Raw genomic sequence first — 14,497 nt, 5'->3', positions numbered from 1 at the left:
GGAAAAGTCCGTCAGAGACATTCCCCACAATGGCCCATGTCCTTCAATTGGCCCCGCCTCCCAAAGTCCACAACCTCCCCATAGCCTTGTTTATTTACACTGTGTGTGTGTGTGTGTGTGAATATATGCGTGTTCCATGGCATGCATACGGAGGCCAACTTGTAGGGATCGATTCTCTCTTTCCACCATGTGGGCACGAAGGGTTGAACTCAGGTCAGCAGACTTGGCAGCAAGTGCAAAAGTGCCTTTGCCTTCCGAGCCATCTCGCCAGTCAGACACTGTTCCAAAAGACACACACACACACACACACACACACACACACAGAGAGAGAGAGAGAGAGAGAGAGAGAGAGAGAGAGAGAGAGAGAGTTGTGGTTATATAATATATCGAAGTGCTTGGGAAAGCAGGCTTGCAGAGGCAATGTTTACAATCTACTTTCTTACACAGTGTGAACAAAATCCAGTCATTTTCTCAACACGTCTAATTTTAGACGTGGTGTGACCTCCCTGTACCTCATCATTTTATCTGTGAGATAGGAATTTTAATGATGGTTCCATGTCAAAGGCTTGTTCTGAATGCTCAATGATTAAATGAGATAAATACATGGAAAGTATTCGCTATACTGTCTGGCGCCCGGACTAGCAATTATCATAATAGACATAGGATGGATGTTTGCCCTGCACCGTGAGGCACGAGATAAAGAATGCGACCCTGATCCTCTCCTGTTCTGCCATCGCCTGTGTAAGGCCAGGTGGCACAGTGGACAAGGAGAGAAGAAAGACCCTTAGCCCAGAACCCCACCACTATCTCGGCTCCCTCCTCTGCTGTTTGGACCGATATGCTCCTGGCTAATGGAAAACAAACATAATTAAGCAAAGAGTGGTGGCACACCAGCCAGTGAGATGGCCCAGTGGGTAAAGGTGTGTGCCATTGAGCCTGATGACCCAAGTTTGATCCCTGGGGCTGACATAGTGGATAAAGAGAATAAAATCACCAGACAGTAGTGGTGTACGCCTTTAATTCCAGCACTTGGGAGGCAGAGGCAGGTGGATGTCTGTGAATCCGAGGCCAGCCTGGTCTACAGAGTGGGTTCAAGGACAGTTAGGGCTACACAGAGAAATCCTGTCTTGTAAAACAAACAAACAAACAAAAAGAATAAAATCCAGCAAGTCAGCTCTACAGACACATTGTAGCACACATACTCACACCACAGACACACACACACACAATAAATGTAATAAAACTTACCCCAAACTCTCTTTTTTATTAAAAAAAAGTTGGCATGAAGAATAGCCAGTGAGAAGCAACCTCGTGTGTGTGTGTGTGTGTGTGTGTGTGTGTACATATATGTGGAGGCCACAGATAACCACTGGTATCTTCCTCAATTTCTATCTACCTTATATTTTCTGACAGAATCTCTCACTGGCTGGGAGCTCACCAGCCATATTCCAAAGATCCTCCTGTCTCTCCCTCCCGGGTGCTGGGATTACTTGAGCACACCCTTACACCAGTTTTTTTCATGGCTTCTGGGGTTGAAACTCGGGTTCTCTTGCTTGCATAGCAAGCCCTTTGCTGACTGAGCTATCCCCCCATCCCCCCTCTGCTTTGAGTTTCTTTGAGAATGGGTTTCATGCAGTTTAGACTGGCCTCCAACTTGCTGACCTCCCGATCCCCCTGCCTCCACCTCCCAAATGCTGGGATCCCAGGTGAGCGCCACTGTGTCTGACTCAATGCACCCTTTCATGTCCTAGCCAACTGTCTATGCCTATGTTGGTCACCTCTATGGTGGAATGACACTCCCAATTCCTATTCCATGGACATGATGAGCCATCAGCTAGGTGACAAGCATGGATTTAAGAGCAAAACATGTTAAGTAAGTCTAGTGTCCTGCGCACGAGGCCACAGCAACACAATAAAAGTTAAAAAGTAATGTTAATAAATGGGCTGGGGAGATGGTAACTCAGTGGGTAAAATGCTTGCTGCAAAAGTGTGAGGAGCTGCATTTGGATTCTCGGCACTCACATAAAAGCCATGTGTGCCAGTGAGCATCTGCAAGCTGAGCACCAGAGGTGCAGAACCACATGGTCCCAGGGTTGCTGGCTAACTAGTTAGTCCCAACAGAGATCTCCAGGTTCAGTGAGAGACCTTGTCTCCCAAAACTAAGGCAGAGGGGCTAGAGAGATGGCTCAGAGCATGTGTCATTCTTGCAGAGAACCAGGATTCGGCTCCAGCACCCACCTGCGAGCTCACAATCATCCCTAACTTCAGTCCCAGGGGATCTGATGCCCTCTACTGGCCTCTGCAGGCACTGCTTGCACGTGGTGCATATATATCTATGCAGGCAAAACAATCATACGAATGAAATAAATTTCTTCAAATAAAGTTGAGAGTTATATAGGAAGACACCTTGGAGATGGAGCCATCAGAGAAGGAAGCACAAGAGAAGGGGACGAAACTGGGAGCAAGGGGCACATGAAGGATATTCGGGGCCAGCCTAACTGGGCAGTTACAAAGACCAGAGAGGTCCTGTATCAGGCATGGCCCAAAGGGAGCAACTTGATTTTGTAAATAGCCATCATCGTGTTCAAGTCTGTATTCGCTGAAGCTCCCACCTCCCACCAGCTCACCCATGAGCGACTGGAGCTGCCCTTGCCTTTACCAGTTTCACTGAAGACTGTGTTTTGCATGTCAGGCATTTGTGTGGCTGGGGAGCTGTGTGGGCGGTGATGGACCTTAGAGCGCAAGGGGGCTGGACACGTCAGAGGAGGGAGACAAGGACAGAAGGGAGGGAGTCACCCGTTTCAAGATGAGGAAGAGCAGAGAGGTTTGAATTAAGGCATGTGAGGGTGTTGGTTCTGTGGAGGCAGAAGGATCACACTATTCTCTCTTTCATTCCCCCAAAAAGCCTCCCAAATATGTGTCGTGGCTCCAAGGCTGTCAGGGACAACCTAGTGTTTACAAACTGGTCATAATTATTGTTTTTCAATGTGCTAGGGACTGGTTTCAGGGTCTCACACTAAAGCAGAATTTTACCACTGAGCCACACCCCAGCCCCTCACTGGGGGATTCTAGGCAGGAGCTCTACCACTGAGCCACACCCCAGCCCCTCACTGCGGGTTTCTAGGCAGGGGCTCTACCACTGAGCCACACCCCAGCCCCAAATTGGGGGATTCTAGGCAGGGGCTCTACCACTGAACCACACCCCAGCCCCTCACTGGGGGACTCTAGGCAGGGGCTCTACCACTGAACCACACCCCAGCCCCTCACTGGGGGATTCTAGGCAGGGGCTCTACCACTGAGCCACACCCCAGCCCCTCACTGGGGATTCTAGGCAGGGGCTCTACCACTGAGCCACACCCCAGCCCCTCACTGGGGAATTCTAGGCAGGGGCTCTACCACTGAGTCACACCCTAGCCCCTCACTGGGGATTCTAGGCAGGGGCTCTACCACTGAGCCACACCCCAGCCCCTCACTGGGGATTCTAGGCAGGGGCTCTACCACTGAGCCACACCCTAGCCCTTCACTGGGGGATTCTAGTCAGGGGCTCTACCACTGACCCACACCCCAGCCCTTCACTGGGGGATTCTAGTCAGGGGCTCTACCACTGACCCACACCCCAGCCCCTCACTGGGGGATTCTAGTCAGGGGCTCTACCACTGAGCCACACTCACAGCCATCCTTTTACTGTTCAATTTGAGAGCATGTTTCCTCTAACTCTCCTGAGCTGATATAGGCATGAGCATTCACAAATGCAAGCATACGCTCGCACCCACGTGTGTGCATGTATGTGCATGTAGAAGTCACAGGACAGTGGAATGTCCTTCTCTATTTTTCTCCACCTGAGTTTTTTTTTTTTTCAGCAGAGTTTCTCTGTAACTGGTACTCATCACGTCTGTTGGGCTGGCTAAAGCACCAGGGCTGCTCTTCCTCTGTGTGCTACCATGCCTGGCTTTTATGCAGGTGCTGGCAATCCGAACTCCAGTCTGATGGCTGTGTGATAAGCTATCTGCTGAGACCCAGCCCTTTTATTTCTTACTTTTTAAATTGATTTTTGAGAATCAAAGGGAAGAGAAAGGAGAGGGATAGAGAATGCGTATATCACAGCATGTGTGTTGGGGGTTCAGGACAGCTCACAGGAGTCAGTTCTCTCCCTCCACCATGTGGGCACTAGGAATTGAACTCAGGCTGTCAGGCTTGAATGCACAAGCCTTTAGCTATTGAGACATCTTGTCGGTCATTAGTTAGTTAGTTATTGAGACAGGGTTTCTGAGGGTTGGTTCAGGATTATCCTGAACTTGCTATATAGCCCAGCAGACTTCAAACCTGGGGTCCTCCTGACTCCTCTTCCTGTGCTGGGATTACATGTGCCACCATGCCTTGCTTTAGCCTCCCTGCCCCCCCCCCACGTCACCACAGCCAGTCTCCCTCCCTTCCACCGTTTCTGTGCTGTTCCCAAGTTCCAGGAAGAGGCCTCTGTGATGAGTAAGCCAGCAGATGTCCCCTGCAAAGTAATCGCTGCTAGGGAATGCCCGGGTCATGGACCAGGCCTGTGTATCAGGAGCCTCGGATGGACAATCTTCCTTAATCCTCTGCTCCAAGCCAGAGGATTCTCTTTTCCTGTGTAGATAAGGTCCCCGGCGGTTAGCCAAAATAGTCATTTATAGATTCAAATCTATTTTGAGAACTCAAAGCTGGTACCCTTGTCCTGGCTTCCCTCCTCTGTACGGGAAGGGGTGAGTTGTGTGTGGACGGCCTCCAAGAGAGAGGGCGTGGGTGTGGGTGTCCTGCTGAAGTCAGGGAACTGTCCCCACCAGCACAGATGATGAGGGAGATGGAGATGAGGGGAAGGGGCTGCTCTGGAGCCCATTACTGTGGAGACAGGTCTGTGGAAGGTCATTTGTAGTCTCGGTCAATTTAAAAATATAAAAGGAAGAAAGAAAGAAAAAGGAAGAAAGAGAAAGGAAGAAACTTGGGGTTACTGAGAGGGCACAGAGAATAAAGAGCCACCCCTAACTCTCTGAGTTTGCTCCCGAGTCCACACGACGGAAGTAGAGAAGGGATGAGAGCAGGCTGTGTCGGACCTTCACATTCACAGCTGTGCATGTGAGCCCACTCCCGCACATAAGTAAAGAAATAAATGTTACACCGGGCGGTGGTGGCACACGCCTTTAATTCCAGCACTCGGGAGGCAGAGGCAGGCGAATCTCTGTGAGTTTAAGGCCAGCCTGGTCTACAAAGCGAATTCCAGGACAGCCAGGACTGTTATATAGAGAAACCCTGTCTTGAAAAAAAATTGAAAAAAGGAAAAAGGAAAAAAAGAAAGAAAAGAGAAAAAAGGAAAACACTAAAAAAAAAGAAGCAAAAAAAAAGGGGGGAGAAGAAAAATACTCCAGTTTTTTTTAAAAAGAATTCTTAAGTTGAAGAAGAGGCTCAGTTAGGGGCCTACTCAGGTCCCAGGTCACACAATGGTTTAGCGACAGAGCGACAGGACAAGGGCTCCTGTGAGTCCCTCAGACGAATGAAATGACTGGATAGCTCTTCTTCCCTGAGGACCAGGCAACCACAAACCAGGCATCGGCAACAGAGGACGCCTGGGGGCGGGGGCGCTGTCAGAGGAGCTGGGAGCCTGAGCCTGGAAGGGAGTGGATTCGGAGCTGGAGGCGGCGGAGAGCTGAGGCCCCCACCCTCACCCTCACCCTCCGGCGCCAGCCGTGATTGATGAAGACAACCGGCAGCTGGAGCTTCGAAGCTCAGAAGGCCTCTGGAGGCTGCGGAGGGGGGAGGGGGAGGAGAGGCTATGAATATTTCAGGGGCTGAGGCCAAAGCTGAAGGAAAGAGAAGGGAAAGGAGGTGCAGGCGGAAGAGGGTGAGATCAGGGATCTGGAGAAGCAGATGTCAGTGATGGGGGAGGGGCTCTTTGAAAGAGTAGGGAATCCTGTGAGGAAAAGGGAGGGCAGTAGGGACACCAAGATAGGACAACAGGGCTAATGGTTCCTAGGAGGAGACTTGGTGAAGGGTAAGAAGGCGCTCAATAAATGGGACGGATCTAATTGTTTCGTTGTTGAGATCTCAGGCTACCCAGATGACCTGGACCATCCTATGTATCTGAGGATAGCCTTGAACTCGTCCCGCCTTCACCTCCCAAGTACTGGGATTACAAGAGTGCCCTACCACACCCAGTTGCACAGGGAACCCTGGGTTTCATGAAATCTAGGCGAGCATTCTACCAACTCTACATTCCTGGTTTTTTGGTTGGTTTGGTTGTGCGTGCGTGGGAGGGTGTGTGGGGGGGTGTGCGCGTGTGTTACTGGGGCTGGAACCCAGGGCTTCCCTACAGGCCAGCGTTAAACAGCTGAGTCCCGGCCGTCGAAGCTGCGGCCCCAGCCATTTATCTGATTACTTATTCTTAGCTAGGTTGGTCCAACAGCCCTTGAACTTGAATTCTTTCAGCTTCAGCATTCCTAATAGTTGACGTAACAGGCCTGCACTACCAAGCTAGAGGGTTCTTTCTCTTTGCAAACCACTACCGAGGAGCCTGGGCTACTCGAATCTTCATCAGAGCCTCCAGGACTGAGGATGGCAAGCCCCCTGGTCTGCAAGCACCTCCCCCTATCCCCAGCCACATATAACCCAGAGGATATAGGCCCGGCCATGGCGCCATACCCAGGCTGCAGCAGCTGGAAGTCATGCCTCGGAGGCGAATGAGCAGCGCCTGTCTTTCCTTAGCATGGCAGAGACCCCGCGGAGGATGGACGGCTTGGAACCGGGCCTGGAGTACCCACCCTTCGATGAGGACGACGGCCCGGTGGATTGCGACTGCCCGGTCGCCTGCTACCGCGGGCACCGGGGGTACAGGTAAGCGGTCGCCGCGGCGGAGGGAAGGGCAACACGGGGCCGCCTCCCTTACCGCCCCTTCTCGCCCAGGACCAAGCACTGGTCCAGCAGCTCCGCATCGCCCCCTCCCAAGAAGAAGAAGAAAAAGAAAGGCAGTCATCGGAGGAGCCGGTGAGAGCTGCGCATGGTCCTAGGGCAAGGCGGGGAGGGGCCTTGAGGATGTGGGGGGGGGACACAGATGCTACACCTGGGATCCGGGAACCTAAACCAGCTCCACCCACTTGAAGCCCTATCCTGAAGGCTAACCCCTCCATCTCTTAGCCCCGCCCACTCGCTAAGCCCTGCCCCACTCTAAGCCCCACCTCCACTGGGCATAACTCTCCTCCCACTGTTCAAGTAAACCCCATCCCAAGTGTGGGTGACCCTGGGAAGGGGATCATTACTGGCCCTCAACTACAACTCCCCCGTTTCTATGTCCTCCCCCTCCTCTGTCCTGGGGCCACTAGCTAGCTAATCGCGTCCATCTGTCTGTCCTTTCTCTCTGGCATCCACCTTCAGCAAAAAGAGGAGACTAGAGTCAGAATGCAGGTCAGTGATGGGGGAAACAGAGACGGGGTGGGGGGACCTGGGGCCCAGGGTGGAGGCACTTGTGGGTGGGAAAGGAAGACACAGCGGCCTGGCACCTCAGGGGTTGAACGCTGAACTTGCCAGCGCCAGCGTTTGCATACCTGACCCAGAAATCCCAAGGGCTGGGGACACTCAGAGCCGGTGAGTTAGCCTAGTGAGAGGCCCTGTAAGGAAACCAGACCAGAAGAAACATTTCTTCTTTCTCCCTATACATGACAGGGGCACACTCTCATGATCCCACCACTTGAGAGACCGAGGTAGAAGAACCATGAGTTCACGGCTAGCCTGGGCTACACAGCAAGGCTTGTCTCCAAAATGAGCAAACAAAAATAACCAAATAAATAACACCACAAACAAACCAAAGAGCAGGCTCCCTGGCCGGCCTAGCCAAGGTGGCATGTCTCAGAAGTCAGAGAAAGACCCCAACTCAGAAAGCACAGGGGCAGCTGGGCAGTGATGGCGCAGCCTTTAGTTCCAGCACTCAGGAGGCAGAAGCAGGTGGATCTCTGTGAGTTCAAGGCCATCCTAGTCTATACAGTGAGCTCCAGGAAAGCTAGAAAGGAAGAAGGGAGGGAGGGAGGGAGGGAGGGAGGGAGAGGGAGGGAGGGACGGAGGGAGGGAGGGAAGAAGGAAGTAAAGGAGAGAGAGAGAGAGAGAGAGAGAGAGAGAGAGAATAGGGGGCTGGTGACAAGGCTCAGCAACCAAAGAAACTGTAGCCAACCCTGATGACCTGAGTAGAGTCACCAGGACCTACCTAGTGGAAGAAGATCACGCACGCACACACACACACACACACACACAAATACACACACACAAACATACACGCAGGCACACACAAAGGAGAAAGGGCGACTGAGGGACAGGCAATAGTATCAATTTAGGGGTTTTTGGCTTTCTATACAAGAGACTTTGGGTTTCATACCCTGGGACCTCTTCCCGGCTTCCATACCCCAAGTCCCTTCAGCCATACCCATCCTCTCCTATGCACCCCCAGCTCACGAGTGCCCACCCCTATCTTCACAGCTGTGGGAGTGCTTCCCCCCTGCGCAAGAAGAAGAAGGGTGTGAAGAAGCACCGCCGAGATAGGTATTCTGCCCTCTCCTCCCCACACCCCTGCCCCTGCAGCTTGTCTCTGGGCTCAGGACCTGGGCTGTGCCCCTCGGTGGCCTTTCCCAGGGAGACTCAGAAGAATTTGTCTATCGCCCACAGGTCTGATTCTGGGTCCCGGAGGAAGAGGCGATACAGGTTAGCTATGCTTTCCCGAGCAGGCACACAGAGGTTGCCAGACTCCCTGAGAGACCAAAGCCACGAAGGGGGGGGAGGGTGCCGAGTCCAGTCCCATATTCCACACCAGCGGTTCGAGCACAGGTCGGCCTTTGCCTGCCTCAGTTCAGCTTCCGTGTAAAAGCCCTAAGTATGTTCAGAAAGAGCTGAAAGCCGTGGCATAGTGGAAGCATCGGGACCCCGAATTGCAGGGAAAGGGGCAGGCCAGGACAAAGCATTTCTGTGAACTGAAATGGCTCAGTGGGTAGAAGATGGGGGTGGCCAGGCTGGGGCTAGCCCTGGAGTTTCTGGCACCTAGGTTGTTAGCCTTCTACAGGGCTGACTGCCAGGCGGCCATGGTACTGGCTTCTGGGTTGACTGGAGGAAAAGAAGAAGCCAGGCAGAAGTTAATAAACTCAGTATCAGGGATCAAAAGGTGTAGCCCAGGGGGACTGGAGAGATGGCTCAACGATTAAGAGCACTGACTGCTCTTCCAGAGGACCCAAGTTCAATTCCCAGTACCCACATGGCAGCTCACAACCATCTGTAACTCCAGATCGAAGGGACCCAACACCCTCGCACAACATAAAGGCAGGCAAAACACCAATGCACATAACTTAAAAAAAAAAAAACAAAAAACCAACTGTAGGCCAGTTGTGCCCTTACTCCTCCCTACAACCCTGACTAGGGACAGAGTCTCCAGGCCCTTCCCTTGGAGGAATTTACCAAAGGCCATTCATACCTGGGAGTATGGAAATAATTCCACCCTACCCTTCCTCTTTTCCCCATTTCTGCCCACTTTCTCCCTCCCAGGGTGGAAGGATGGTGTGGGCTTCTGCTGCCCCCTAGTGGCAACTATCCTATGTACAGCCCCGATTACCAGGACGGCGAGCTAGTCGCCCCCCCTTTTTTGTTGTTTTTTTCTTTGGTTTGGTTTGGTGTTTGAGCTAGTCCCCTTTACATCAGCTTCTCTGTGGAACTGACAACCAAAGCAAGCTGAACCCCTCTATGCCAGCCCTTTCCTAAATCTTGTTGTATTTGTTTGGGATGGGAAAGGATTTCGTGGTATCAGAGTAGTTGCTACATGGGGATAAGAGATCTCCAGTGAGATCCTGTTTATATGGAAAGCAGAAGGTTACAAACTGGACGTGCATGGCTTGGTGGTAGAGGGCCCACTTATATGTGAACTCCACGGATTCTGCCCCAGCACCACATACATGCACACCCCTCTGCATGAAGCCTGGCCATGTGCCAGGGCGGTTTAGGTCTCAGAGGAGCAAACTGGAGTTCCTTGTCCAGCTCAGCTGGAATCCAGAGCTCTACGGTCACTCTGGTCGCTCTGCAGCCACGGTGGTGCTCAGACCTGGTCTCTGCCTCCTGCAGATCTCGAAGCCTCAAGAGCAAACGAAAAGAAAAAAACAAAGAGCGCAAGAGGTAAGAACCCTTCACTCTCCTCCCCCTGCCCCAGAAAACCTGGCCTTTTAGCACCCCCAAAACCAACCTCCTGAACTTACCTAGACTCAAACCTCCAAGGGCAACTTGGGCTAAAAAGGATAGCCCCCCTAATCGTTCAAATGGGCTAGGGAAGCCCTGTGAGCCAGTGGCCACTTAGGACTGGTGGTGCTTAGTCTCCTTGCCACCCATCCATCCTTTCTGCCCTTTGACCTCTTTAACCCACACCCTCCATTCTAAGAAGACCAGGTAAAAGATGAGATGATCTTTGGAAGTTGGGGCTGTCACCAAGAAAAGGCTCTTTTCCCTAACTCTCTGATGACTTTTGGGGACCCTACACCCAGCCCCAACCCCATTTAGGTAATTTTTTTGTCGGAGCCTGTGCTGGGGGTGGGGCTGATCCCACAGTGACCTTCCTCAGTTACCCAAATCCCCGAGGTCAGGCCAGGCAACACCACGGTCAAGGTGGATAACATTTCAGTTCCGGCTGACTCCCCTTGCCCACACCAGGCCTCACGCTGAGTCCCCAGGCCGAAGGTCTCACCACCACAGCAGCATCACTTCCCACAGTCCCTCGGTGACCTCACACTACAGCGATTCCGGATCACCCAGCAGGTAGGCTGAACCCTGGGGCGGAGATTTAGCCCAGCTGGTAGGCTGTGTGCCTGGTGTGCACGAAGCTCTGGGTTTGACCTCCCCTCTCCCCAGGGTCATAATCCAAGTGTTGGGGTGCACGCCTTCAATTCCAGCACTTTAGAGATGGAGGTAGGAGGATCAGAAGTTCAAGGTCTTTCTAGACTAGACGTAGGGTTGAAAACCAGCCTGGGCTACACGAGACTGTCTCAAAAAAAAAAAAAAGTATTTAGTGTAACTTGGGGACGGAAGCGAGTGTTGTGTCCCCTAAGGGCCGGGGTGCGGGGGAGGTGGTAGTTCCCAGGACCGAAGTTCATCAGCCAGAAGCAAGCTAGTGCCCACCTGGAGGAAGAGCCTAAATGGGAATTCAAGGCAGTGCAGGGCTGGCTCGCTCGGGTTGCTCTCTCCGTGAAAGCGCGAGTTGGGAATCAAACAGAGGGGGCGTCCCACGCCGGCTCCCCCCCCATCCCTCCGCTCCCCCAGGCTGAGCCCCAAGCATCGAGATGACGGGCGGAAGACTGGCAGCCAGCGATCCAGCGGGAGCCGGTCGCCGTCCCCATCGGGCGGCAGCGGATGGGGGTCGCCCCAGCAGAACGGAGGCAGCAGGCAACGTAGCGGAGCCCACGGGGGCCGCCCAGGCTCAGCGCACAGCCCGCCCGATGTACGTACGCTTGGCTTTGCGGAGGGTTCGCCACTCCGCTTTCGCGGGCTGCGTCGTGCGGGATAGGGGCGGGATAGGGGTGGGGCCGTTAATGGGTCACCGGGCGACCCGTTCGACATTCTCTCCCTTCCCAGTCCTCCCTTGTGCTCTGCAAGGGGCATCGGGTGCCTGGAGTTACCTGGAATGCTCAATTGGATGTTGTTCCCACCTGGACCTGGTGGTCTGGTGAGGGGTTAGGGGTGGGGACCTGCAGGCCTGGGCCACTTTCGTGTTTGGCAAAGCGAAGGTCAGAGAAGGCCTGACCATAGGGATAGTTGGGATACGCCGCTGGAGGTGGACCGAGGTTTCTTGCCTTCCGGGGAACAGGTGTGGGCAGTAAATAGGGCAGTTAGGAACTGGAGAGAAGTGATTCAAACTCCAGTGGGTGTCACGTGACATCCAAGCCCTTACCCCTTCTCTAAGTCCTTTCCCTCCCCTAACCCCTCTTTAGCCCTTTCTTCTTCTCTTGGGACCTGCAATGAGCTTTTATTGTCCTTGGCCCCAGCACTGCCCAGTTTGGATTGGTGTCTCAAACCTGCCAACTTCACTTGCCAGGCTTGTTACTACCGAGACACCCAAAACACTCCTACCATTACGGTCCCTACCACAAAACTGTCCCCATCCATCCTAAGAAGGGACACAGTCACGTCTAGATCTTCAGGCAGGTGAGGTGATCGTAGGATCCCTAACAAAACACTAGACGTTTTTATTCCCAGCATGGGCCACACGAAGGTCTATAGACCCCATCTGTCTGCCAATGAGAGTATGAGGTTGAGGCCTCTGGAGGAGAGGGTGCTGCGGCCCTGACAGGGCCACTGGCTGTGCTCAAGAACTTGAGGTAGAATAGCTGGGTCCTTCCCACACCCGCGAAGCATTGCCCAAGATGCCTCCTCCGAGTGACAAACAGCCCCTCCCCAGACCCCAGGTTCAGCAGCTAACACGAACCTGTACTTGTCAGTTTCATTTTGCTTTTTTTGTTTATTTGTTTTCTTTCACGCCCTTCCTTTTCTGAACTACTCTTCCTCCTGTGGCGTCAGAGAGGAAGGCGAAGGGAGGTAGGGCACAAAGCTTTTGTTCTCAGGATTTCTGTGGGAAAGCCTGCCTCTAGACTATCCTAAAAGAATGCCTGGTTCTTGGCCTAGCTCCTGGGGCTTTGGTTAGGCCACCAGTCAAGGTCACTGATGTCCCTTGGATCTGTCTTGAGAGTGTGAGATGGCACAATGGGGTATCTTAAAGCAACCAGCAAGGGCTAGAACTGATGGGCTAACCTAAAAAGAAGCATGGCCATCCGAAACTTCCTGAGCACAGAGACTACCTGAACAGTCTCTCATCTGTGACCTCATTTAAGATCCCCAAACACAGGTTTGTTTTCCAAACCAGGGATGAAAGTAGGTCCCATCCTATTTCTGATCCCTTCTGTGGGTCTTGGGAATCTGAACAACCTCCCTGTCCACTGCTCCTTGCAACACACGTGTATATGTGTAAACAAAATGGATACAGTAACTAGACATGGGGGCTGGGGAAAGGAGACAAAATGGCAACAGTACAGCACTCGGGAGGCAGAGGCGGGCGGATCTTTGTGAGTTCGAGACCATCCTGGTCTACAGAGCTAATTCCAGGACAGGCTCCAAAGCCACAGAGAAACTCTGTCTCGGAAAACAAACAAACAAACAAACAAAAAAGGCAACAGTAACTAGATGACTGTGAAGGAGCCAGCAGTTGGTCTATGTAGCACTTTATATCTCCTGCCCAAAACTGGACTCCATTTTCACAGGGCCATGGGGGTTTACAGGTGCATTGTTTACTCCTATCACAACTCATAGCTCAGAATCTTATCCCTTACCTTTGCATCCTGCACAATCTGAGACTTTGAGCATCCCAGGTCTCCAACTTATGCTTGATCCTCTCTTTTCCTTTAAAAAAAAAAAAAGACTTTTAACAGGGGACTGTAATAGAGGCTAGTTCTCCTGTACCCAGGAAGGTGAGATGGAGGGAGGGCCGGGATGTCCATAACCTTCACCATTTTGAAAAAAGCTTTTGGGCATAAGTACTGGGGATAAGCTTGTGACACTGTCTTTAAGAAAAGGAGCGAGAAAGATATGGGAAAAAAAGAGAAGCTCAATGTTTTTTTTTAACCCCACCTATGTCTTTGTTTGTTTTTTAGCCTCCCATTTGAAACGTGGTAATACTATAATTCCATATCTTGTTTAGCTGAGGGGGGGGGAGTTTATGTCATTTTCCCCTGTTACTTTTTTTGTTTGTATTTCCTTTTTCTTGATTTAAAAAGAAAACAATTTTGTAATGTACCAAAATGCAAGCTATCTTTCTGGGTTTGTTTTGGGATTTGTTTTTCCTTTTCTCTCTCTTCTGTGTTCTAGAACTTTGCTTATGTGTGTGCGTTACTGTGGAAGCCTCTCTTCTAATGCAGAGATGATGTTTGAATCCCTAGTCTACATTAGTCATGCCCGTATCTTTATATACTTTCTTCTCTTGTGATCAGGATTTAAAAGAGAACACAACTCCAGAGGTGAATGACAGCTACACCGACAACACCTGCTTAGTAAGGAAGGGCAACTAGCCCTCTTGCTAACCCCAGGGGACATACTGGAGTTAGCTCAGGTTTTAAATGAACAACACTAGGGTTTCCGAGTCCATAGTCACTTGCAAGAAGCGAGTGACCACAGAGAGAAGGGACTTGTCCTGTGTCACTAATTGGGTGCTGTGGACAGGCAGGGGAAGCCAGTGTCAGGCCCTATGTCCTTAGAAAGCCCAGAGGAGGGGTCTGAAGGCAACTGCAAGTTTAACTCAGGTAAAGCTGTCCAAGCTAGAGTCTAGACTAGAGAGAAGCCCTGTTCTAGTTGGGGGACAAGCCATTGGTGTCTTTGCTCCAGACAATCCTCCATCTGAAAACAGAGCCATGACTGATGGTGTTCACATGAATCCTAGTGCCTGGAAAACTGATGAAAAAGGATAGCGAGGCCAAGGACA

At 51.9% G+C, this 14,497-nt stretch overlaps 1 protein-coding gene across 2 annotated transcripts in view; it reads left to right on the top strand.

Moving 5' to 3' along the window:
* Srrm3 (serine/arginine repetitive matrix 3) overlaps positions 1-14,497 on the top strand; it is a 71,334-nt gene that overhangs the window by 42,801 nt on the left and 14,036 nt on the right. For both annotated transcript variants that reach the window (XM_041648287.1, XM_041648286.1), the window contains exons 4-11: positions 6,727-6,855; positions 6,925-7,005; positions 7,393-7,422; positions 8,485-8,547; positions 8,671-8,706; positions 10,108-10,158; positions 10,687-10,791; positions 11,293-11,470. In XM_041648287.1, coding sequence (XP_041504221.1) covers positions 6,727-6,855; positions 6,925-7,005; positions 7,393-7,422; positions 8,485-8,547; positions 8,671-8,706; positions 10,108-10,158; positions 10,687-10,791; positions 11,293-11,470 — 673 coding nt within the window. The remainder of the gene's footprint in view (positions 1-6,726; positions 6,856-6,924; positions 7,006-7,392; positions 7,423-8,484; positions 8,548-8,670; positions 8,707-10,107; positions 10,159-10,686; positions 10,792-11,292; positions 11,471-14,497) is intronic.

The sequence above is a fragment of the Microtus oregoni genome, unplaced genomic scaffold, assembly GCF_018167655.1.
Source record: "Microtus oregoni isolate MIOR12 unplaced genomic scaffold, Mior012 000003F_ref0000135, whole genome shotgun sequence".
Lineage (NCBI taxonomy): Eukaryota > Metazoa > Chordata > Mammalia > Rodentia > Cricetidae > Microtus > Microtus oregoni.
Note: the sequence above shows the minus strand (reverse complement) of the source record. Positions and strands in the feature narration are given on the sequence as shown.